We start from the raw sequence: 26,893 nt of genomic DNA on the forward strand, positions 1-26,893 counted from the left end.
AAGTATGTGGCTTAATATTGGAAAATGTGGAATTGGTGCATTTCTTGTGTGTTTTGAGTTTACAGGCCTAAATAAAATCCTTATTTCTGACCCGTGGGTGCCTACTTGTTGTACCTCTAGAAATCACTAGGGCTTGACCCTGCCATGTGTTAGTTATGGTCATAAATAACATATGGTCATTACAAGCCATTAATGAGAATGACCTTATTATCACCAAGAAACTACCTCCAGCTTTTACCTGGCACATGTTATCTACACATATGGATAAGGATAAGAATCCAATTCCCATATGACATCCATTAACTTACCTAAGGCAGACATTTAAGGGGAGCAAAGGATGCAACACAAAAAGGATTGGATTACAGTAATAAATTTTATTTAGGTCTAAGGAGCTCACTTGAGTGAACACCTGAAAATGTGCAGTCCTGTGGTTTAACATGGAGACCCAGAGGAGAAAGTAATCTTTATAGGTCATTTATGAACCCTTGCCTTTATTTAAGGATATTCCTGTTTATGTTAAATACGTGTCTGAGATAATGGTGCTTCCATATGTGGGACTGTGGCTTTTCAGTGCATTTTGGCAAGAGTAGCAGCTGTGTCTTTCAGGAAAAAGTGCCCACGAGGACTGGAAGTAAAGCTGGAGATTGGGACATCATGCAAATGCTGAACTGAAAACAAGTGGCAGAACTCCTTGTTCAATCTGCTTTTCCTTCTACTGGAGAAAAAAACGACAGTAGCCCTGAGTAATTACCCTAATAAAAGTGGTTTTGCTTTGCTACAGGCATCGTAAGATGAGTTAGTTTAATTGATTTTTCCTTCTGCTCACAGTGCACTAGGATTCAAAATCCCTGTTTTGCTCCATCTAGTGTGTGGTTTAACCCAGTAAAGTGCAAAATAATCTAAATGAAAATAAAGGATAAATGGTGAAATTGCACAGACCTTTGAGCCAATCTATGGGTTTAGCATCATGTCTGGCATGTAAACATTCTAAATAAGATTCTAAAACTAAATACCCTGTTGAAAGCCTCCATTTTAAGTTAATAATTCAATGATGGTTTTTAGACTGGATTTCCAAGACTGCAGACGCCTGCTCCCCTTGAATCCTACTGTTTTAGCACAAGGAGTAAACTAGCTGGCAAGAAGCATTATAACACAAAAACACTATAATAAACTTGGCCTCCTATTGTTTATGTCAAGATTGCTCTTCAAAAGAGATGCCAAAAAGAATTGCAGTCGAACACATTTGACATTCTTCTTTCTTCGCGCAATCAAAAATACATTTGCACCAGTAAATCAGTAATGTTAATATCTAAAATGCTTGAGAAACTAGCTGTCATAAATTATCTGAATAGCTGAGTGCTTGCATATCCATTTATCATACTTGCAACCACCAACCATCCATTTTTCAAGTAAACCCAATTATTAACACTGCTCTATTATATTTTCTGCCATCCTCCGGCCACTAATAATGTATACACATTTCAAATAGGGGTTTTCACCATAATAACTAGATATTATCTCAAGTGTGAAAGTAGATTTATTAACAGAGACAGGATATTTATTATCCTCCTCTTCAAGGAAATTAAAGTTTCTTTCATCTTGTGAGACTCTAAGGCACTTTAGGTATAAGCTCACCTTACAGAGAAGTCTGTATAGGCATTAATGCAGGAGTTTGGCAAAAGCTTCTACAGAAAGAAGGATAATATTCATTTAAATGCAATAACAGGAGATCTAGGAGCTACACGGACAGGAAATATTGTGTTAACTCCGATTGTAAGGACAGGAAGTTGTAGTTTGTTTTCATTTACACATAAATCAGTCAGAAATTTGTTAGCAAAGTCCTGTGAAGCAAAAAGAAGAAAGTGCATATACTGTAGGTCCTTATTTAGTAGACAGGAAAAGAATAAACTTTTATATACAAGCCCTTCTTCACAGGTAACATGCCTATGGACTACGGATTTTTCTACCAGTAAATTTGGAAAGTATATATAAGTCATAAATCCTAATAGAAACCCTGAAACAAGCCTCCTCAAAATACAGCAAGAGAAATACTTAATGGAAACCATTACAGGCAGAAACATCTTAATCTACAAAAAATGTCAAGAACCTAATAGTAATAGTATTAAAGGAAAACTATAACATTGCAAATTGTTTATGCTAACAGGGGAGCACCTAAACAAACACTTTTAAAATGGGGGAAAAAATCTGTTCAAAAATACTTCTTATTTCTTGAACGTTATTATTAATATATTACTAATCATATTAACATCCCCTGTCTACATCTTAGCTATACATTATTCTTCAAGCTGCAAGAGACAGGAGACCACTGCATGGAATCCATCCTAGACTTTACCCTGAGGAACTGGTTTCAACAGCACTCCACTTTACACCACTGTTATTTGTGAAGTGAAAACAAAATTCTTAATATCATTTCCCTGTTCATTATAATTATTTAAAGAATTGGGACTAAGTCCAAAAAAAGAAAAAAAAAGCTGCCAAATACATTATCAATAACGCAGTTTGACTAAAATTACATAAACCAATTTTTGCCTTTAACCTCCATTAAATTAATAATCCCCTAGAATGGCTTTGGTTACCTTGTGTAGCTGGGCATGGCTGGCCTGGTGTGGACGGTGTCTCTGGCTCCTCCTGGGAATCTGCAGAGGATGGGGTGGCACACCTGGGAACAGGGGAGCCAGCTGCCGAGGGTGGACTCAGGCTGAGAGTGAGCTCACTTCTGCCCCTTGGAGCCACTCGGTTTCGCTCCTTCTCGTACTCCTCTGCTGCGAGCCTCTCCACGTGCTTGTACCTGAAAAGGCGAGATTATTCCCTCAGCCCAGATGGGACACGACAGTGTGCGCTGCAAGGAAAGACTCCACTCCGGTGCTACTCAGTGCATTAAGTTGTCTCTTCCCGAGTAACTAAGTCAAATCCCTTTGGAATTCAGTTTTTTCCTCTTTTTTTTTTACCGGTTACAATGACATTTCACACCTTAGTAAAGACTTCCACTACCATCGGCTGCATTCCTTTTCACAAATCGACTGCCTGTTCCCCTTCAGTGGGTAAGTTATCACCAGTCAAAATATTCAACAGAAACCTCTGCTTTTACTTTCCAGTAGGAAGGCTGAACTTCAGAGGTAAATCATCCTAAACCTTTTCAAGATGTGCCGTCCACTGCATAAATCTCCTGTTCTCACAAGGGTTTCTGCGGTAACCGGCATTCATTCAATTTTTTTTTTTTAAAAGTTGTCCTCGAAATAATATATGTGTATTTGCTTTACTACTATGCAGTAACTCTCTGCTCTTTTATCTATAGAAGAAAACCATTTTGCAAACTCTAAGGTTAAAACTTTAAATGTCTCTGCTCCAAATCCTGAGACTCATGCCGGCTTTTCTGTCTGACCAGATTTGTGCAGCACACGAGGGGAACAGTACTCTCTCATTCTCTCTATTCAGGTTTATTTTTTATTAACATTCTTGAAAAAAAACTCCCTTCCTCTTGAAGCATTCTGATACCCAGTCGTGTAGCTTTTACGTCACGTATAGTTTATTCATCAAAGTCTGTTTAGAAGAACAAAGATACATCTGTTTTGCATTTGGAGGGACAGAGCTCCTTAACTGTTTATTAAGAGCTGCTACCAATCACATTCTCTGGATTTGTACTTCACAGATTAAACCTAAAATAACTTGAAATGTGAACTTTTTCCAGATGCTTTCCTTTTTTAGAACACATATCTTATTTTATCCCTTGATTATTATGAAAACAGTAACCAAATCAAACTCGTACTTCTTTAAAGTAATCCTTTCAGTGTCAAAGTCTTGAAGGGAAGCACGTTATTCTTTTCCAGGAAAATCATCAATGTACATATACTGTAGCTACTGGGCTACATGGGAATCCAAGCATATATCACTTACAGGACTGGGATCATTCTTATCCTTATCCAATGAAAATTACACACCTTGTCCTGTTCTCCTTAAATGTCTTAATGTATGGCGGTAATACTTAGGCCATGACACCTATATTTTACTCTGCACTGTATATCTCATAGTCCCGGTGGGGAGTACATCTGCCTTCTATTCTGGTATAGTTAAGTGGTTGCAGTAAGTACAACCACAATGCATTTAAGTCATGGGAAAGTATGCTTCATGAATTACAAGCTATATCTAAATTCAATTCTCAATGTGCTGGCTGTTGGAACCTACCAAATACCATTTTTGTGTCATTAAACACAACAGTGGGTGATTAATATAAGTACATTTGTTTATAAGCATTTTTTCCACTCTGCAGAGTAACATAACACATGATGCCAGCATGGCTTCTGCAGGAATTCTTATAGATTATTTTATATCATGCCAACTAATTTTGAGCAAATGGACTTTAAGGTTATTTAGAGAAGGATACCACCATAAGTAGTGCAGCAGAAGAAGAAACTGGTGTGCCTCAATATTGCATGTAAAGTACAAAAGCCCAACAAAAATGAATTGGTCTGTTATGTTAATTTAGTGAAGCATTGGTTTGTATAAACTGATTTTGTTAAGGCATAGTCTCCTTCCAAATGTTTGTGGCTAACAATACAAACAAATTCAAAGTCACTGTGTTCTTTAGGGGCAAACAGAATACTTTACCTGGGAGTGGAGAAATTCGGTCTGGTTTAAATAATTTAATTAGACCAGCAGGCACCAACTTATTTTTCACTGAACTATCAGAATTTTACTGAGCTTTTCTGTGTTTCAGGACAACAGGGCAAATGTAAATCCATGAGACCTGTCTACATATGACTTGCTTGTTTTTTTAATGAGTATGATATACTGTATTTGCAAAACTTTCTTTCCATTGATTTTTTGCCTTGATGTGAAACAGAAGGAAAATATTTTTTCCTCTTAAATGGATTAAATCAGCGACTTGAAAGACCTTTTTCTAAATGGTCAATGAAATTGGCTGGGATTACAAAGCTGCAATGTCAATGTTTGTAAACACTTCAAACATTTTCTGCTGTTTTAAGTGATGTGATTCATTAAACTCAGGAAACCGGAAGGTCACTGATGTCAGGAATCCTCTTGCACTGTCCCAATTTTTAGGTTATAATCTATTGTTTTAGCACTATATAACAATATAGCTACAACACAAATAATGGAATGTGCACATGCTTTATATCAAATTATATTTAATTGAATTATTTATATTGATTTATCTTATGTAATTATTCATTTTTATTTAACATTAAATGCACAGAGAATGCCAAATCTACCACAGCAGTCAATTCAGAATCAAAGAGAGTATGGAATAATCAAAATGGCATTTTCTGTTTGTGTTAAAAACACTATAACTGATTCTTTTTTCTCTTGATACAGTTCATCGAAAAATGCTCTACAAATATTTCCAGGCACAGTGAGTGTTCAACTAAGCAATATATCAAGAATTGTTTAAAATGCAGCATCCTTTTAATCTGAGACAAAAAGACGGGATTTAAACATTTTCCAGTGAGGAACAAACGTTGATGTGATACATTTTAACCTGAAAACAATTATTCAATTATAAGACTTGGATTTAGGTAGGGATTTAATACCACCCACAGCTACAGATTCCTGCATAAGAATGTGGTTGCAGTGCTACACTGCTTTTTTTGTTCACCTGATAGAAAAATGAAAACAGTTGATTTTCATTGCATATTTAGAAAGTCTTTTCAATATGAAAATAAATGAATACAACTAGATGAGAAGATGTTTCCTCTGCATTTTGAAGAACACAATATTTATTTGCATTTTGGTTGCTTTTCCTAAGTGCTAACATATCTTAAAAGAGTAATATGGACGAAAAACATACAGTAGGTGCATTTATGAGATTTACATTTAAGAAGGTCACTGCTGCAGATATACCCCAATCTGTAAGTTAAGTTAAGTAGATGTGATCGAGTGAGAAGGGGCTTCTGTGGGGAGCCACTGTCTTGGCTCAAATTAGGCCCAATGCTGTGGCCTTCAGCCAAAATGGCTGCTGAAAGTAACAAGAAGCAGATGCTAAATTAGACACACCTGAGCTTTGATGGTGGGGCAATCGGAAGAGTGACTGGAATTCCACAGGAAGGAAAGGGGCTGATAGGATAGGCTCTAATGGAATTAGCCTTGCCCCTAGGTAATCGAGAGACCTATAAGAGTGTTGCCTGAGGAAGAGTTCAGTAGTGTAGGAAAAGTGCTTGTATCACAACAGAGAAAGAATAAGAGATCAAACTTGGTGGTGCTACTGTTTGGTATGGAGAAGGTGTCTCTGGACAAATGTGATCAGTCAGGAGAAAGAGTTGGGTCTCCTTAGATAGGAACGAGTTTCTCCTCAAGCTTGACTTTCTCCTCAAGCGTGACTGGGACTCGGTGAGCTATGTAGCAGCCTGAGAAGATCTAGCAAAGTATGCTGTACAGTAATTCATTGCAGCTCTACAGTTTATAGTATAGGGGGATAGTTTATCTGATAGGCCCAATGATGAAGAGATGTTCTGTCTTTGACCAGCTGTGGGTTGCTGGGACAGGGACAGACAGGCCTGTACCTAGATGAGGGACTGCCTGGCAAGGTAGAAACATCATCAGGCTACAGATGAAAGAACAACAGAAGTTAATAAAGTTAATACTGCAGAAAGAAGATATTCTAATGAATACACTTTCATAGTAGCTGTAGATGGTTAAATGAGCTAAGAGAGTTTGGATGACCTTGAAACTGTGTGACCTTGGAGTTCTAAGAGTTGGCTGCCAAGGAGTAAACTAGAATAAAAGCTCTTTTGCCCAGTGTAGATCTCATGGATTAAATTATAGAGACCACACCAAGATACCACCCTGAGAGAGTGATGAGAGTAACTGCACAAGAACTGTGAGAAAAGTGAAAGTCTGAAAGAAGGAGGTGTTCGATCAGTGTTCCCCAAAATGGCGTGATCTATGATCCTGCAGGGATTTAGGTTACAGTTCCAAAGTAAGGGCAGGTTCCCAAAAATGCCAAAAAGGTAATGGGACAATGCTGGTGTAGGTCATGTGTTGTAACATCATTATAGATAAAGAGCTGGGGGAGCTCGAGAACTTCCAAATACTTTCCTACAAATTAATAATTAGCTAGACTTCTCTTAAAATATACTCTGTTGGTGTTATTATAGAGGTTTCAAGCTTGCATGCTTGCATTAAGAAAGGATCAGCAAGAATGTTTCTGAAATATACATACCTCTCCTCCCTGGCTTGCCTCTGTTCCTCCCTTTTATCCACATAGTCCCGACTGCCACAAAAAAAGAGTCGAAGATAAAAGATGAAAGACTAAAAACGTTATTACACAGACCTACGTTTATACCATATCAAGTAACAACAAACTGACCCTAAATATATATCATGGATTTGTTGTTTTTTGGCAAAACAATGTGTAAAACATTTTTATTTAGTGATTTCTTTAGCATCCTCACTTTAATAAAAAATAGATTATTGTATAAAACTGCTTTGATACTGTTGCTGGTTCAAAGCATTAGGAGGCTCACCACACCAAATTATTTTTTAATATTCTTATTAGGGGCTATCAGCTATATCTCACATGGGTTACTGTAGAGCAGATGACCTAATGAAGAGGAGGGGAGTAAATGCTGCAGGACTTGAGATTAGCAGCTGGCTTCCTCAGTTGGACCTCTACCCCAGTTGGCATTAGAACTGTAAGCACTGCAAACCCAGTTCACTGTTTCCAGGTAACAGTATTTCTTCGAAAGACATACACAAGGTGGTTTCTTAAGTGAAAGTTGTTAAGGTGTCTGGGAACAATATGAAATATTAAAAATCTCCACTGCTTATGTGAACTGGCAGTGGGTAAGGGGCTCGATTCCAATGATCAATGTCATGTGGCCAAGAAAACAAATTGCTGCTGTCACGCATTATTCTCAAAAGGACAAATATGCTAATGTTTTGGGGATCCCGAAAGCTCATAATTAAAACAATTATTAAATAAAACCCTGGTTCAATTCTTCAAAGCCAGTTTTTAGTGACCAGGGGTCTCCAAACTTTCATTCCACCCAAGCTTTCAATTTTAATTGAAGTGACCATTGACTTGGCCTACCCAAAATGACTGTATTCCCATGCCAACATCAAGTATTGAAGGGGCTCTTTAAGCCCTTCAGTGACTTTAATTAAAATCTCCTGCATGTGAACCTCAAGGACCACATCTGAAGAATTTAACTCTACTGTTTAATATGGAACCTGGAATCATATTAATTAGATACAGTATGTTATACATTTTACAAGGTAATTCTTGTTACCTAATATGTTACGTAAGTGAAATATTATTATCTCAATAAGAAGTAAGAAAAAAGTGTATCTGCTGTTGATCTATGATATTAAGGAGACCTCTGTTTTTCATTCTTACTTGAATCTGTTCCTCTCCTCGCGCTCTATCCTCAGTAACCTCTCTTCTCTCTCCTGTCGTCGCCTCTCCCTTTCAGCTGCCAGAGATTCCTGGTGCTGTCGGTAGGAAGAGGTCAGCAGTCCCCCAAGAGCTGGTCTACAAACCAACAATAAAAACTGAAATTGGCTCCAAAACAGTTCAACATGATACTTTGGCCTCAAGTCTTTCCAACAAGTTTATAGCAAGTCCCAGCTAAAAGAAATACAGTTTAACAGCAAAACTGGAACCCACTTTACAGTTCTTTGCTGACTTGACTATGTTTTGGCCTTAACAGGCCTTCCATTCTCATCACATAACTGAGAAACATAACTGAGTTGTTCCACTGCGTTTATGTCATTGATTATATTTAACGTATAAAATATATTTTATCATGTTTAATTACTGTAAAATGTAGTTTGCCGTGTGTGTGGTGTTTCTTTACTGTCCTATATGCTGTCTTTTTTTACTGATCATCACAAAAACCAAAACAAGATGTCTTCTGCAGCTATATTCAAAAGAATAAACTCTATCATTAAACATTTGCTTTTTCCAGTTTGAGATTTAGCAACAAATGGCTCAGTGGTAATTTATTTTTATAGTATTTTAATACAAGGAGATTACTTTTCAACCTGTGTTTTATTCAACACCAAAGGACAGGTACAAAACAGCAGTGTTTGTACACTAATGCACTAGTATGGAGCCAGCGGACAGTGTTCTGTAGGAGGTATCATCTGTCAGATGAAATTAGAGGCCCTTATTGCTAAGTCATTAAGGATTTCATGGCACCATTCTTAATAGTAATTAAGTTAACCTCAATGTTCTGGCTAAATTGCACTTTACTTCTGCTTGTGTACTTACTTAACCTGGCTCCCCTAAATTTCCTCCTTTTTTCCATTAAAGAAACAATTTACAGTCCTAAACCTTTTTTGGTGTGTACTGTGTTGCTGGCACTAATTGGGTGTTATACTTCAGTATTGGATGAAGTGGGTACTCTATACTCACAATTCAGATGTAATACACTGTAAAGCAATATTTTAATGCAACCAGTTATTATTACATAAAATGTTAATCCATTTTGAACTATAAAATTAAAATATTTGTTATTAATCTAGTTGTTAGGGGAACTCTTCATTTGCAGCAGGTGTTCAAGCGGCCTTGTGAAACAAGTTAAATGCTTGTTGAGTGTGCTTGTTGGAAATTTGTTTCACAGTACATGAGTTTTTCATTTTTTTTAGCCTGCTTTGTGCTGCAAACTGTTAATTTCATATGGAATCAGTCAGCATCAGTAGGATTGTAGCTAGCTTGTTAAATCTAGCTTATTTACTCATTTAACTTTTTAATGTTTCTTGTATGCTTTTTTCTAACAGAATATGAGACAAAATATTATTTCAATATATTTTGAATAACGTAGTAAATATAAGATGTACTGTATGTGACTGAAGACTGCTTCATAGATACCTTCTTGTTTCTCTCAAATAGAACATCTTTATGTTCTTGAGCATGTTCTTAAATTTTTATTTTTGCTTAATTTTTTCATTTTCGTTAGATTTTTTAATAGAAATTAGTGATTTATTACGGAATATCAATAAATATAACAGGGACATGGATGGTAACCTGAAAAGGATATGTCCTACGAGTATCACAAGAAGACCTTGTGATACCAATGAAAATGATGTAAGAGCTTTACACCTATTGGGACACATTATTCAATATAAAAGAAAAAAAAAACATCTGAATCATATTAGAACTGTTATACATGGATAGAATTTAAAAAAAAAGTTATGGATGGCCAGTTTTAACACTTTATCTTTCCCTGTCAAGAAACATTTCTTCTGATGATTACTCATTTGGTATTTTCTTGCATATGGAGCAGTAGGAGTTTAAGACTTTGTTTCCCAACAAAATGTCATTTTGCATCTCCCAACAGCTACTCCTGTGCATCCACCTAACATAATTACTTTTCAAAATGAGCAAAGCGTGCACAAAACTGATAACAGACCAGAACATATGAACTTTTCTTAATGGGTTTGTACATTTTCTTACATTAACATCTCTAGATCGCCTCTATTCTATTATTTTTTTCATTCTACTGTAGTACTAGGGGTACTACAATGGGTAGGATTAATATTACTCATTTGTTCTGGGAAGGGTACCTTTAACATTTTTTTAGCATCTGTGCTGAAACAAGGCAAAGATTACAATTGCAAAATTGTACAAATGGAAATATATAATTTGCTAAGTATAACAATTTACAGTGATCATGTGAAACATGTACCGATAACTAAGAAATTAGCATAATATGTAGAAATGTTACAGATGCAGTGAAACCTCGAATTGACCTTGGCCTATGCTTGGATGTGCGTGGTTAGAGATGCCCATCCTCCATATGGGTGATACAAAGATTTGTCTGTCTGTGTTTTCATTTTTATAACTGATTCCCATAACAGATTGGTATAGTACCAATACTACTAATAGAATATAGTACTGCAGAACACCTGTTCCTAACTCCTTGTTGGCTCAGCTCAAAGGCTGGGGAAAAACTACAACAAACCTTTCTGTCTTGGTCTCTGGAGAAGGTGATACAGAGGCCCCATAGCGGGTAGTGGGGGTGGAGGGTGCACTCAGAGCAGTGAAACTCCTGCCAGCAGAGTAAGGACTGTTTCCATAGGTGCCAGGTCTATAGACAGACAGGAAAAAGGGTCAGTGACAAACCACACACAACAGACACCCAACAACTACGGTACAAAAATCTCAGTCACAGCATCACACTTAAAGTACTAGTCACAAAAAAAGAGTTAAAATCATAGGAAAAATCATCATACAGTAGGATTTCTGAATTATCTATCAAAAATGTAAAATTGTTAACAAAAATAATGAAACAGCAGAATGATATGCAAGCAATGCAACCATTGGTCTGTGTCACAAACACATAATAGATCAAGCTTTTTGGAGAAATATGTTTTTTATTTAGTTTGACTAAGTGTTTCACTGCATTTTTATGTTGTATGCATTCACAAATGAAGCCACGGGGATCTGCAATTAAATATGCATTCAAGATGTGCTAAAACAAGCTGGAAATCATTGCCCAATTCAAAGAAGTTCCCCAAAATAACCCGGACTTGACAATTGACATGACACTAACATGAAATGGAGTACGTTTGCATTTCATATCAGCAAGAAAAAGTGAACCATTTCAAAGCACGGCTAAAAATGAAGTTACATGGTAATGTCTTCATCAGCATCTGTAAAGGTTAATCACTTCCTCCCTAATTTCTTTTAAATACTTCAACAGGTTAAAAAGCTCCCTACTGTAGTTAACTCATACCTTTGTCCAAAACCATCATTATGTTCTTAATGATTGTAAATGTAGATACAGTATGAATTTATAACTTTTAAGATGGTTGGTTTGTAACATGGGTTGAAAACTGCTATTGCCCCCTGGAGCAAAGTACTCAAAATGCTTAGTGCAAATGAAAGCTCATTTTAATAACAGTCTCAAGAAAACCATTAACTAAACAGTGCTTAACAATTAGGGATGGTACATAATATTTTCAGTAAGAGTCCATATCTTACCTGTGTTTACTGGGAAATTAAAGTTTTAAAATCTCTGTCAAAGCAATATATTTTCTCATTGGTATGTTAAAGATTATACTACTTTGCAATTGTAGGCAGGGATGTCACAAAAATGTTTTTTTTCTATATTATTACAACTATATGAGACAACTCCCACTGAGAACAGCTCAACAGCAGACAGTGAATGCCCTGTGAATTCAGAGATAAATGAACACAGATGCCAAAAGGCTGACAAAAGCTTCTGCAGGTGTTGCATAGTTAGAATTAAAGCCAAAATCCTGTCTTCTTCCAAATCAACTTTGCTTTGCTCTGGTAAGTACTGGGTTTAGATGCTGGTTGTTAATACGCAGAATAAGCATTACAACAATCTACTGTTAGAAATTAAATTAAACCAGTTGCTGTTCAGCCCAACTCAGCACCCCAACATCCAGGAATGGGTAGGTTAGAAGAACAATCATCAGTCTCATATTAGTTTATTGGACAAAGATTTACAACAAGATAGCAGTTGATACATTTAAAAAGTATAACGGATGGAGCAAGACACCTTCTGCTGCTTACTATAGGGGTTTATGATTAGTGATTTATTACTGACATGCAATCAATCTACAGCAAATGGCACTTTATTAATACATTAATATTTTCCCATTTTAAAAGTTTTATGTCCACCAAGAAGCTATTTGTTTGTGCTCTGACTGCAAGACTAGAGGACCTAGTAATAATCTTCTTGTATTAAATACAAGGCTGACGCATCTGTTACAGAGAGAATCACTAGCTTTTAGACACCAGACTTTCAACTGTGGTCTCTGATGAATGATATACTGTTGACTTTCCCACCTAACCAATAGTGCACTGTGGCTCACCATTGGTTAGGGCACAGTAAGGACTCATGGACATGGCCAAGTAAAATTTCCTATAGTGTCTGTTCTTGGCTACAGTAATGAACAGACAGTAGCCTTCCAAAGAATACATTATTATACTTCCTCGGTTGTTTATATTACCAACATGTTATTTCCAGTCTTTAATCTTAACTCGTGCATTGTGTTTCTTGTAAGGTGGGAAGGGCACGACCCTGTGGTTTGTCCTTTGACCTCTTCTTTTCAAATGTTCTTATTTAAATGCCACTTTTATGGAAGTGTTTATACGATGCAGCTTTTCAGATTTTTCCAGGAAAAGGGTGTTTTCTCCAACTTCCAGTTTTGCAAAAATAAATCTTCACTATAGGATCAAACAAGAGTAGACCATAAATTGTTGTTACCACAATCCTTGAGTGGCATTCAGAATATACGATAGTCAATATCCAGGACCACTGAAACTAAACTGTAATGAACATTAACTAGTCATTCAGTGAAGGTAACCTACCTTCCAGAGGTGTAAGACCTGGCTGAATATGGATCATAGGAATCCAAATTTTTGCTTGCGTATGAAGCATCTGCCTGACTGTGAAGATGAGACAGAGAAAGAAAATGGGAAAAAGAAAATACATGCACCACAGGAGGAGGAGACAAAGAACATACAAAAGAAACCCTAAACAGCACTACTGTATATAAAAAGGAATCACGTTGTAGGCCATTTTTACTAATTGTTGCATTAGTACTGTTAAGGAAAAGTGGTGTGAAATCTCAAACAGGACTATGACAGAATCTACTAGAACAGTAGTTAATTGAAAACTACCTTCTCTGGGTTTGAATCAAGCTTCTAAATCATACACAGGCAATACTTCCATAATGCCACATTTTAAGAACAACGCAGAGTTAATGTCGTATTAGACTGTCCGGTCCCAAGAAGCATGCATCCTGAATTTGATCAAATATGACCAGATGTGTATCTTAAACTGATACTGACAATAATAAGAAGTACAATTTATCTCCATGATCCTTTGAAAAAAAATGTCTTTACCATCATTAAACATGACACAAAAACAGCTGTATTTAGTTCATTTTAAACTGGTCCCTGGTTGATTAGAAGTAAAATTGATGCAAGGAAAGATGTCATGTCCAAACAGTGTCTATGATGGAAAAAAAAAACAGTTTTTTCAGTTTGCTCAATTTTTATAGGTGCTTTGATGGCTAACCAGCATTTGAACTATCCTTTCATTTTTTTTTAAACTAGAAAGTTCCTCACAACCACAATGAAAGGCAGATGAGCAATAAACTACAGGAGGGCCCTCAGGGTTGTAAAATGGAAAATTTAGCTTGCCAGCTGCTGGCTTAAAGAAATTATACCTCCCCACTAGTATTTGGCAGAGGTATTCTGAACCCTAAAAATAAAATAAGTGCATTCCATTAGAAAGAGAAAGGGAGAGAGAGGTGCAGTACCTGTTTCAAGAGTTCATAACCCTTAAGACCTGCACTTCCATAACAATTTTCACTCAGTTATCTCAAGTTAGTTAAACACCCATGTTAAGTGCTTCCCTAAGAAACAAAAAACAGCAGTGCCCATGTGGATTTCTGGAAGTATTAAAGACATTTTGTTTACTTTTTAGGTATTAGTGTCAATGGCTAACTTCAGCATCTACCTGAGGCACCTCATTGCTTCAGCCTCTGTGTCTTTGACTGTAGAAGGAGAAGGCTCGTCAAAGTCATATGAGAAAAGATGGAATGGGGAATGAGGAAGGTATGGCAGCTTCTCCACTGTTGGAGACACAGCTGGGGTGATGTTTGCCGAGGAACCCTGGGAACCAGATCTGGATGAGGTGCTGGTTGTGCTGGCAGGCAACTTCCGGTTGACTAACAACGAAGCAAGGACGGAGGGTTGTGGAGACAGGTAGGATGAATCAGGGAGATCGGGAGTCTCAGTGGCCGAAGATGGTGGGCTCTTGGCTGCCGGGCTAGTGGGAAATTTCTCCTCTGCAGTGGTTGGAATGAAGTTGACTATGTATTTACAAGGCGAACATGAGCTACCGGCTTGTTCTACGCTGTCAATCACAGGAACTGTCGAAACATTGCTGAAATGGGAGATGGAAGGAAGAACAGGATACATGGGGGCAAGGTAGTGGGGGACCAAGAAATTGCTGATGAGAGCACAAAATAATATGGTTTTGACCTGTAACACATTTGAAATCAAGACCCGTTCCCGTGTGCCATTGGCAGAGCTGGCACAATAAGAAGTAGCTAAATCAAACACTCTTGAATATAATTTCGAATATGCTGGAACATAAAAACCCAGTGTCTACACTGTGATCAATAAAGTATATCCCAATAAAAATGCAAACAGTATTGTATAACGATAACCACAGAAAACCTGTCAAGCCAGCTGAACATTACAAACAGGAGTAGTACAGAGATACATTTCTGTTTTGTAAAGAAAAATATAAAAGCTTTTTGCCGTGCTCAATCTTCTATTGTTTGTCTACCTGTATAAATTACACTGACCTAGGGACATCAGTTGCATCTTACTGGTGCATTATTACTAATTTTCATTAACATTTACAATAATTTTGACAAAAGAAGACTCAGTCATAACAATAGTTAGAAAAATAAAGTAAGCAACTGATTTTAGAGATTGTCTAATAGTTCATAAAGCTAATTTAATTCTAAAATAGTTGGCTAGTTCTTCTCAGCCCCAAAACTTAAAAGTAGATAGTTACAGCCAAGATTAATGAATTACAACACATTACGCTTGTACACATGAACACAAGGCTATAACACTGATTAAAGATTGAAGAACTCAGAGACATTTATTTTATACAACAATGCTGTTCCCCCACTGCATGTGGTCTGGTTTAAAATAGCTACCTCTTGCCAAAATCTGAACTCTTAAAAAAATCTATTTACAGAAAACAATTTGTAAACTTGTACAAATGTAACTGGAAAGGCTCTGAGGCCAAATCTGTCAACAGTAGAGCAGCTGACATTACAATAGGGCCTCAGTGGAGACTAACGCTTTAGGAATAACCTTATTTTCACCTTAGTTCCCAGTCTCACACTGTAAGATATAAGATAGGACTGTACTGTATGTGGTGTTTGGTTGCACATACAAAATACAGTGTCTGACATAAAAAACAGCTTCACTTAATTTAATTTGCTAAATGTCACAGCAAACATGAAAGGGAAAAACAGTATCCATCCATTCCAGTAACAGCTGGAAGGATGGAGTGAATGGAATTATGTTTAGAAAAATGAAACAATGGAGATGCATACAGTACAAGTAAAATGAGGAGGGGAGAGGTGAGCAAAATGTGAAACCAGATATAGTGCCATTACGTTATGTACAAACTACAGGACAAATGTGACCGAACATAGCTATTACAGAATAAGGACATTCATCAGAATGTTATCTGGATTGGTTTGAAGGTAAAATACACAAGGGAAAAGGGACTGCCAGTCTGGGTGTGAGGGAGTGGGAAGGTTGGGCTAGGAATTCTTTCAGAGGGACTTTTCATCCTAGTACCTGACAGTAACCTGCCTAGAGGGCTCCTCCCCCTCATCCTCAGTATTAGGCTCTGTGATAGGGTGTTCCTCTTCTTCTTCCTCCTCATATTCCTCCTCTCTGTAGCAAAAGGAGGAAGGTTGAACAGAGGGGACAGGGGAGACAGAAACCATGCAAGACAGCATGAAAACAGACACCATGAAGAGACATGGAAAATAAAGACAAAACAGACAGAACAAAACCTAGAAAATGCTTAAGACAGGACTAGGTCATAGACCCTTCAGAAAAAGCAATGAAATATTTGAATAATTACACTGAAATAAATCAGAGTAAATATACATTTGAACATACTAGAATATACTGAATAAATTTCATGTGGTCAGAAATACAGGAATTGTATTGATAAAGTTTGTGCCCACTTGTAGGGATATCAGTATGTCTTTCTCTTGAAGGTCTTCAAAACTGAACTATCTGGTTTTCAGCAGTGAAGAGCATGTTTTTCAGAAAGTTCTACCTTCAAGTATGGGTAGTTAACAGGAGACTTAAATTGACATTTAATAAAAATAATAAAACTATGTCCAAAGTTCTTTATTTGTAAGTGAAATTGCAGCAGATTCTAATCGGAGCAGCACAGAAACCTCTTTGTGCATCCTAAAAGCAGGAGAGGCTTCCTGAATAGGATATTCACCACTCTGTGGCACATTGTCACATGGAAGGTATGTAATTTCCATTGGCCTACTCCTGGAGGCTACCTAGTAAGTCCCTAAAGACATGGATAGCTGGGATCTCTAACCCTGGTCCTGGAGATCCCCAATCCAGCAAGCTTTATAGATCACCTTTAAATCACCAATTTATGTAACTATTGCATTGTGATCAATCAACAAGTGAAATTTAAATTATATCATTTAGAGATCATTTAGGACTAAAGTCTAAGTAATCTTCAGCCCTCAACCACAGGTCTCTTAAATGAATAGATTACTTGCTTGTTTCATAAATAGTTAACATGTGTTGCCAACTTCTGTGACCCATAAGGCTGCATTACGGTTTTCCAGAAGACCCCCTGATGTGGATAGTTCATCTAATGTATAATGGTTTCACTAATTATATAATTGGGTAGTGACTTAGAGTGCACATTCTCGCAAGAGTTTTATTAGTGGAGTTTCTTATGGGTAGCATGACATGGGGATCTTTGTACATGAAAAATCCATTTCAACACAGATACAATACAAATTTATAGGCCTTTATTCACACTTTGCTCAAAACATATATTCCTGGGGATGGTCTAGCCAGATGTTATCACTGTACCAACACAAAACCCACTCTTGAGGCTTACCAACACAAACCTACTGTACCCCTGAAAATAACCACCTCTTTGTTTCCCTTGTGACACACACTTACAGTACAGTATGTATGCAAACAAAACCCATGTGAGAATGTGCACGTCAATTCACTACCCAATTATATAATTAGGGAAACAATTACATACCACTTGAACAATCTACATGTCTTTGAGGCTCCTACTGGCAGGCCCATGGAAATTACAAACCTTCCACATCGGACAAACAGCTACAACATGTAATACAGCAATGTAATATTAATTGACACCTGAAGAAGGCTCCATGGCCGAAACGTTGTGTTTTCTTTCTTCTCTTTTCAGTATGGAATAAACCTATTACTTGTTCCAATGTTATATTAATGTTCATAGTATGTCAACTGTAACTCTACTTCCAATCTGATAACATTTAAAGAAAGAAAAAGATATGATAGACAATTGAGCAGACACAAGTACACCTTGTACTATAAATGCATGCACAAACTGTATACAGTACATATACAATATGATGGGGAAGACAGACGAGGGGATTGTTGGAGGCTCAAATGCAACTACATATGTCTCCATCTACACACTTACATCGTGATTCTGCAGTTAGTTCATATTTCAGTGATTCTGATTTTGAACGATAAAGATAGAATTTTACATTGTGACCGCCATGGGTCAAACCAGATGCAGGCAGGCTCCCTTTATCCAGCTCTTTCACTTGGCCAATGCCACTAATAAGTGTCTATGAGATTTTGTCAGAAGGTCTGCTCCATACCAGGAGCCATTTTAATGACAAGTTAGCAGTTTACTGTGGTGATTTCCACAGAAATCGCACACACAAATCTCACCAGTTTCACAAATCATTCTGACAGCTTTGACTGATCCCCACAGCTATAGCATTTGCCATTTCTCCCCCAAAGCAGATGGCATGTCCCAGTTCCTGACCAATTTCAGATGACAGAATATGATTAACTTTATTTTTTATAATTTAACAACTTCGAAAAAATCTTAGCATCACGGGGCATGATTTTATATATGTGTTTATGCCATAACCCTAGAACGGTATTCAAAAGAAAGGAAAATAAAAATTTGATTAATACCAGAGACATGGTTCAATAAAGTATGTTGAAAAGGAAAATCAAAACCTAGTCTCAATGAAAACATCTCTGAAAAGAATAAAGAATTTCACTGAGTCCATCTATTATTCTGAAAAATGCAATCATACAAGCATTTGAATACTTGAACATCCATTTAAATTTAATGTACAAAAGACTGCATATTAAAATGAGGTATGCAGAATGTATAAGGAATATTATGTTATGCATAGGAATGTATTTTTTTATTAGTAACTAGTTCCTGTAGCATATGTCAAAACACGGTATTAAAGCAGTCAATAAAAATATATTTTCCTGTAATGGTGGTCGTAAATAAGGTCTACATTATTTCCACTTGCTGACCAGCTGTTATCTCAAAATACCTACAGAAAGTTGTCAGGGGAACAGCCAGTCAGAGAAGAGACTTAGAGTCTCTTAACGTCATCAGTAAATGTGACTATCACCACTATTAGCCTGTGTTCTATTTCTGAATGGTGGCTGTCAAGCACTATCTAAAGCTTCTGCTTTTCATTAATGATATTAAAATGCTGTGCTTCAAAGGGGGCTAACTTCCTGTCATGGGTAAAAAAGTCCCGTTGTATCGAAGAGGCAGACACACATTTGACTGATCAACTTTTTACAGCCCTTGGGGCTAGGTAATGTTGAGTTTCTGAGATATAGCTTTCTTTCAGAGGTTTTCACATAACCCACAAAGAATTATCCCCATTTGTCCTTTATTTTATAACAGTGTTTCAGTTTGTTATAAAATATGCATGTGTGTCAATGTGACTTATTAACATTTCTATCATATTAACCTCAGCCAATACTTGACATTTATTTTAGCATGGGCATAGAAAGCTAGGGCACACAATAACTGATATATGTTCATTATTCGGGAATAAGAATAAAAGTAATTGGCTAAATAAAGTATAATCTATAAATCTTTTTATGCAGTGTAAAACATTAATTAGGAAATATATCCTAAGGTCAAATTTGGAATCAAAGCACTGGATTTAAAAGCACACATATGCAGGGAGACAAATACCTCTGTATATTATAGTGTAGGCATTAAGGTACAAAATACAGTTAATTATAACTAAATTCAAAAAGCATTTACTAATGAAATCATTTTGAAACCTCAAGAGAATCAAAAACAAACAGAACAGCAACAAGTTAAGAAAAAAGACTACATAGCCACATTTAGAACTCACTTACAATAAAGTTACTGATTTATTTTATGCACTTACACTTTAAAGCTCTGGTTATACATGTACCTGGGATTTATGGCTTAATAAATAGCTGGATTCACAGAGATAAACAGTAATCTGAGAACTGGAAGCTATAAATGTAGAAAGACAAATAGGTGCATACAGTGCACAGATAAAAACAGAGAGGACACATGGTGGGGAATGCTCTGGGAAAAATTCAGTCACTTAAATAGTAACCCTTCAGAATTTTTTATATGCATTTAAACCACGGTTCCAGGACATCTACTATTTAGGCAGATCTGGAACCAATTTGCGATCTCTAAATTCTACTGTAAGTCTAATGTTGGTGTAAAAATTCTTACATTAAAGCCCTCTCCTCTACTCTGAATAAATACATACTGTATGACTCAGTTCACTAGTTTGGTGTCATACCCTGTTTCAGCAAGATACAGGGGCTCCCAGATATATAGTACTTCAGAGTTAGGGAGCAGAATACCTAATAAAATATCTAATAAAAAACAATATCTAAGAATGATATGATAAAAGATTATAGCAAGTTCCTCTCTTTCTCTTTTTGCATTTCCTCTCCACCCAACTCCACCTTTGGAGCTACCCCTTGGTTAATTCTTGACTCTGAATGGGAGTCCTAACTTGCAGTTGGTCTTATTTTTCTGTACAAATGCATCTGTGTGGATGGTACCATAGTGTTTCAAATGTATTAATAATCTTGGGCCTACGCTTGGGCCTACAGAAAGAACCACAAAAAGAATAGGCAAATTAAATCATTAGAATTACTATTAGAATTGAACATGTAGGCAGGGTTTATGTTTAAGTATATTATTTGTACAACTAAGTACCACAAGAATAAGTATTTTAAACAACTTGGCAAATACACAGAAATGCGTATGCCAGAAAAAAATATTGTTTTAATAACCATGCCTAAAGACTGCAACATTCGGGGGGGAAAAATCAGCCTGTCATACTTAACAGTTTCTTAAATACTGTGTGGTAAAAATAAATACCAAGTGAAACTGTTCCTAAAGCGCTGGAACCACTCTGTTATACCTTTTTAGACTACACATTATTCAACAGTTCTGAGGTGGTGGTTCAATTGAAACACAGACACCTGAGTATATAGAGGTTTCCTATAGTGGTACTGTGAAGAGAGCAAAACATCATGGTGTAAATTCCAAATGAACATTGCTTATAGGTAAAGTTTTTTTGAACAACAAGAAAAAAGAAATCGTCTCCAGGTTGTCATCAAACTGACTTTGCAACGATGCAGCAACAGAAGGAAGTTATTATGACAGTTCCTGAATCACTATAGCTTCTTAGAAACTTCTGGGATTAAACACTTCCTAGTGAAACTTAACAGCTTTTTTGGCTGAGTCAGACATGTTTGAAGAAACTTCAAAAAGGAAAAGCACACATCCAATGTTAATGAAGTACTGTCCAATGGAAATTGACTAAAATCAATTAAAAACACAGATCACATACTCAGCTTCATTATACATTATTATATTGTCAACATTTTGGCACAAAAAGACTTTTTCAGGACATACAGACTTGGCTCAACATAGGGCTTATATCACCCAATAATAGTTAATGAGAAACATACCATGTGAGCAACAGACATTCCGATGAGCACATCCCAGCTGAACAAAAAAATAGTTAATAATTGAATTTCAATTGTAATATAAACATACACCATATAAAATACAAATTTTATTTTGAAAACACATCACAAACTGTGTATAAATCAACTTATATGTTTTGTTTTCAACGTATGTTTAGCATAAAAAATATTATACTGATAACAATCACTTCTAATATTTAAATGGGCTACCAGTCTCAAGAAAGCAAACAAAGTTATGGAACAAAACACGTTGCTCTTGCTGAAAGAAGATGCGTTTCGACTTGTCTGTTTAGTACTTGTACCTATGAAGTCTTAGAATATTTTTTAAAACAGAATCTGGGGTGATAACCTCAGGGTTAAACCTAGTGGCTTGACTAAATTCCCAAAAAATCCAGGTCCTAAATTTCCCACTGACTGGTGAGCAAATGTATTACATCTCCACCTGATCTGCCATGTTGTGGGATTTCTGGTGCATTTCTTTGCATGAACAGCTAACGTCAGGTCCAGCCATAACATTTCAAAAGGGTTTGGCTCAGGACTTTAACTAGGACAATCCAAAATGTGAAATTTCTGCTATGTTGTTGTAGATCTGCTTATATGGTTAGGATCACTGTCTTGCTGCATGACCTAATTTTGCTTAGCTTCAGAAGATTACATGGATACCCTGATATTTTCCTCCATATTTTGCTTCTACAACACTAAATTAATGGCTCAGTAAATGATGGCAAGCTGTCTGGGCCCAAACACAGCAAAGCATCTCCAAACCATGTTACTCCCACCAATATGCTGGACTGTCAAGATGAAGTTCTTCTGTTGGAAGGTAATGTTTAGTTTTCACCAAATGTACAGATACAGTACTACTGTATGTAGTGCCAACTAAGTCTCACATATATCAAAAAAACACCGGGCAATCCACAAGACCACTATAAGAACATTCTTTGGACAGAATAGTCAAAATCTGAAGCAAGCTGTTCATGCAATGAAACTTTCATACTGTATGTCACCAACTTAACAGTTCTGTGAGGGTGAATAGGCAAAAATTAATAAAAGGCAAGACAGTAACAGGAAATGTCTAGTTGATATCATTGCTGCTGTAGGAGATGTTACCAATTCCTCTCACAAAAGAGTTAATCTTCTTATTCACACAAGGATATTTATTGTTGGAACATTTAACTAAATTAACCAATTTTCATTAAACAAATGTGTCTCAAGTCTTTGTGTTATACATTTAATCAGGTTATCTACATGTTTTATGACAACCTACATTAATATCTAATGATGTTTTAGGTAAACATATTCATATGCTCTGAAAATTAACCTTCTAACACTATCTGCTCTTCTACAAATCCTGTTTGGTCAGTTATCTCTAAACTTCGTAGGTATTATTTTAGTGATTCCAATACAGCAAAACAGGGTACCTGTTTAACACAGGTTGACTTTCTCATCACAATTTAGTTATCTTGTCAAATACATCACTTTTAAAATAACAGCCAATGAGTTTTAAATTTGGTATCGTTCTACTTTCCCCTTAGCTTATTCACCGTTTGCTCACACTATTAAAGTAAATGTGCAGGAACTTGCTTGGCAGCTTTCTAAACTATTTTGTTTTCTAGTTAAGAGTATAATTTGTAAGATCACAAATTCAAATGATTACAAAGTCATTCAGTGAGTAGGACATTTGGATATTTACTGCTTCATGCTAGATATTCTTGCCAAAGTTCCAGTCCACTGATAGTCAAGGAAGGTAAAGAAACTTACATTCAAACTTACAATTACAATTCAATATTGTCCAGGTGTATCAATGATCAATATCATATTAAGTCATGGCAAAGAGGAACCTTGTATCTGTTTAATTATTTCTACTAACTATCAAGTTGGATAAAAATGCACTGGGTGTTTCATAAAATTAACTTACACAATTGTTTTTCTTCCACTGTTTAAAACAGGTTAAAAGAAATTCCTAAACATGAATGCAAAATGACTCCATTGAAATTATTAATCTAAATGAACAGGTATTTACTTTATCTCTTTCTCTGATTAGACCATTAACAATAGAAGACTGAAAGTTATTTAACTAACCAGGCCAACACTTTATACAGTACTGATGTAACTTGTTTACAGGCAAATTGAAATATTATTATATACTTATTAGGAAGAGATGTGATTATCCATATTTAAAGGACAATTATGATAGGGCAGAAGTGTGGAGTACTGAATTACACTCTGCCCTGGATTGTTGTATAGAATGTTCAAATCCAAGAAGGGTCATTGTTTAAAGGGTCACCTTTAAACAAGTCACTTTACGTGATAACTAAATTCTGATAAGTTCTGAAAAATTTAAATTAATGTATCATTTTGTTGTGAAATTGTAAGCTGATATTGGTCCCCTTGTTAAGAAAGTTAGTCTCCGCATCTTATTAAATTATGGCATGGCAATTTAAGGATAAAATTAATTTGCAATAAATGAAAGCAACAATTTTAGATTTTACCTAAAAGATCATGATGTAAAACAGTTCTGATAAATGCAGATTTCCCAAAAAAAACTTAAACATGCTTTACTTAAGTTACATTTTTAGAATTGTTATGAGTAGAGCATACTGCACGTTTTAACATTACGAAATGTAACCTCAAATACCATTATTGCTTACAGGAACCTGTTAGCTTACCATTTGACATCCTGAGAGGCTCAATCTTTTGTTAACACATCCAGAATCAGACAACCACATGAGTAAAAACATGGAGTGTCCCTCTCCTGTGGCAATTCTAACTGTCCTGTTACAGCCTCTGCTCTCTGCAGTGAAGACCAGAAACTGTATTCCCCTATTTTCACCTGCTGCTGTCTCTCCTCTATTCAGCTGTGCACATAAATACACAGCGACTCATCTCCTGAAGCTACTCCTGTATCCCCCCTCTTCCACAAAAATAAACTCAAAAGTCTACAACCACTTTCACAAAAGGGAAACTGTGGCATTTCAATTTAACTTGTGGTTTATCTTACTTTTGTTATGGTTTCCTGTTTTCTTTCATTCCTTCACTATGTTTTACTTCACTTTGCATTGACTATTATGATATATTATAATAGGTGGTTAAATGGAATGTTTAACTGTTAAATCACGATTGACTCACTTTCCAGTATGGCAATGTAAAGACATGTTAAACCCTCTGGAAACCATAGTAAAAGTAATGTATGCTAAGCTACGTCAATGGTAAAATACCATGGTAAATACTATGACAACCCTTCATAAAGTCTGCATCATACTTTTAAGATATATCATAGCAGGTTATGTCAGGTGACGTCTTTTTAACAACCAGACAGCTGCATTGCCTACTGCTTCGATTTAGTAACAAAATTTTTGTTCCTCTTCAAAGTTGATAAAATACCACAGACAACACTGTTTCCTGCTTAGAAATTATGTGCATTTAATAATGTCTCCACTTCCTAGCTTATTAGCCTGTTCCAGGCTGGCTGAGTGCCCAACTGCGGAAAGACTGCCACAAATTCTTAACAGAAGAATTAAACTCCATTATAAGGGAGAATGACTCCAAAAACATCATTAGCAGGATTTCTGGATTTTCAGCAGGCAAGAGAACTGAAAACAAGAAGGATGTAACACCCTTAGGAAAACATTTATCTACTACTGAATGTGTTTCATGCCAGAGTGTTACCACCAACCCATTTTTTTCAAATTCACAGAACTAATAATGAAGCATGTTGCATCAAAACAGTTTTTACAATTAGTGCTTACACCATAGTATATCTCTCTTCAAGTTTAGAGCCACCTCCGGTAAAAACATTTTAGAAAACCAAGTTAGAACACTTCATTCTAAAAGTAAAGGAGAACAGCAGTATGAAAATTGTAAGCAAAATAGTTTACAAAATAAAGAACAGAGATACATGTAATTCTGTCCATATCTCCTTCGGAAATAAGCAATAGCAGTAGTTTTTAATGGTGCTTCAGTTTATAGTAGTGGCTTCCATGTGGAATATAGACTTTATATTTAAATATGTGCAGACCTTTCCTAATTATCTATTACTCAAGAAATTGAAGTTTAAATTCCATTATTTGTCTGTATGCAGACCTCGATTAATTTACCAGACAGTGGAGCTTTCTGAACACTCCTTAAGTGCAAGAAGATTAAGACAGACAATCTTTCCCCAGGCTGCCTTTTTAAAAATAAAAATCAATTTATCTTATGTGAATACTCACTAGATAAGAGCATGGTTTGCTACTTGACCTTTACAGTAATAGTGAATAATGAGCAATGAAACTTAACAGGAAAAAAGTGTTTTCTGCTATTTTCTGTTGAATGTACCTTGTCAGTGTAATATGTTATGTCTTGCATTTGTAGTATTGCATGTTCTATAGGTATCCCTAGGTATCAATAAATCAATATGAGTGTATGGATAAGGATAAATATTGTTAATTGTGAATTATAGGATGAATCTTATGATCATAAAGATGAATGAAAAATCAAATGCCCTGCGGCAGTTGATCAAATCTGGCCAACCCTGTTGTGAAAACATGAAGATGAAGATAGTCACTGTGGACAAATCTAGCTAAGGAAAATTGTTTTTGACAACAGCTGAAAGATCTGCCTTACACCACACTATTAATTAAAGACTCTTCTTTAACATAGTGGAGAGCTACAGTCAAGTCAACCCAGTTGCAGAGCTGGACACAGAGGCATGTCCATGGCACAATGCAGAGCCATGCTTTGCGTACAAGCTTCACATCACTTCACAACACTTGAACTTACATTGGCCACGGTGCAAAATCAGCCTCAAACATGCTTTCATTGTCAAACTGCCCATCACCCTGGAAGCCCACATGGCTCTCAGGTTTCCAACTACAGAAGGTGAACATTGAAGACAGATAGGAAGAGTGGAAAAGAATGGATGAAGAAGGTATTGAGGAGGTGAGGAGCGATGAAGGTGTCTGGTTTGGAGGAACAGTCATGAGATCATGGTAACAGCTGGATATATCAGGGGATTGGTGGTAGGACAAAACAATTTTTCTTAAAGTAGATTTTCTGCTTTCCTCTACATGTGATTCATGCTCCTAATGTTTTATATAAGTATAATACATCAGATCAGGACAACTCATCTGGCAGGCAATCCAATCCATTCTATTTAGTATATTTAACCTGATAATACTCAATTAATAATTAAGCCACAGGAAATTGTCTGATGGAGTAGAATTGAGGGACCACAGGTTGAGTAGATTTGATTTATATTATTCCCCAAATTGTGTCTAGTACAGTGTGATAAATTGTTTAAAAAAAAATCTCAATCCAGGCATTAAT

The 26,893-nt window shown here is 36.2% G+C and overlaps 1 protein-coding gene across 5 annotated transcripts in view; it reads right to left on the bottom strand.

Annotated features, from left to right (window-relative positions):
- Positions 1 to 26,893, bottom strand: part of fhod3a (formin homology 2 domain containing 3a) — a 244,989-nt gene that overhangs the window by 40,866 nt on the left and 177,230 nt on the right. For 2 of the 5 annotated variants that reach the window (XM_088601865.1, XM_088601864.1), the window contains exons 11-17: positions 16,352 to 16,450; positions 14,478 to 14,906; positions 13,322 to 13,399; positions 10,941 to 11,066; positions 8,372 to 8,506; positions 7,196 to 7,246; positions 2,598 to 2,809 (exon numbers count right to left, since the gene is read on the bottom strand). In XM_088601865.1, the coding sequence (XP_088457991.1) occupies positions 2,598 to 2,809; positions 7,196 to 7,246; positions 8,372 to 8,506; positions 10,941 to 11,066; positions 13,322 to 13,399; positions 14,478 to 14,906; positions 16,352 to 16,450 (1,130 nt within the window). Of the gene's footprint in view, positions 1 to 2,597; positions 2,810 to 7,195; positions 7,247 to 8,371; positions 8,507 to 10,940; positions 11,067 to 13,321; positions 13,400 to 14,477; positions 14,907 to 16,351; positions 16,451 to 26,347; positions 26,438 to 26,893 lie in introns of all 5 variants that reach the window. The other 3 variants (XM_088601866.1, XM_088601867.1, XM_088601869.1) reach the window with 3 other exon arrangements.

Source organism: Lepisosteus platostomus, chromosome 12, assembly GCF_059453375.1.
Source record: "Lepisosteus platostomus isolate fLepPlt1 chromosome 12, fLepPlt1.hap1, whole genome shotgun sequence".
NCBI classification, from domain to species: Eukaryota; Metazoa; Chordata; class Actinopteri; order Semionotiformes; family Lepisosteidae; genus Lepisosteus; species Lepisosteus platostomus.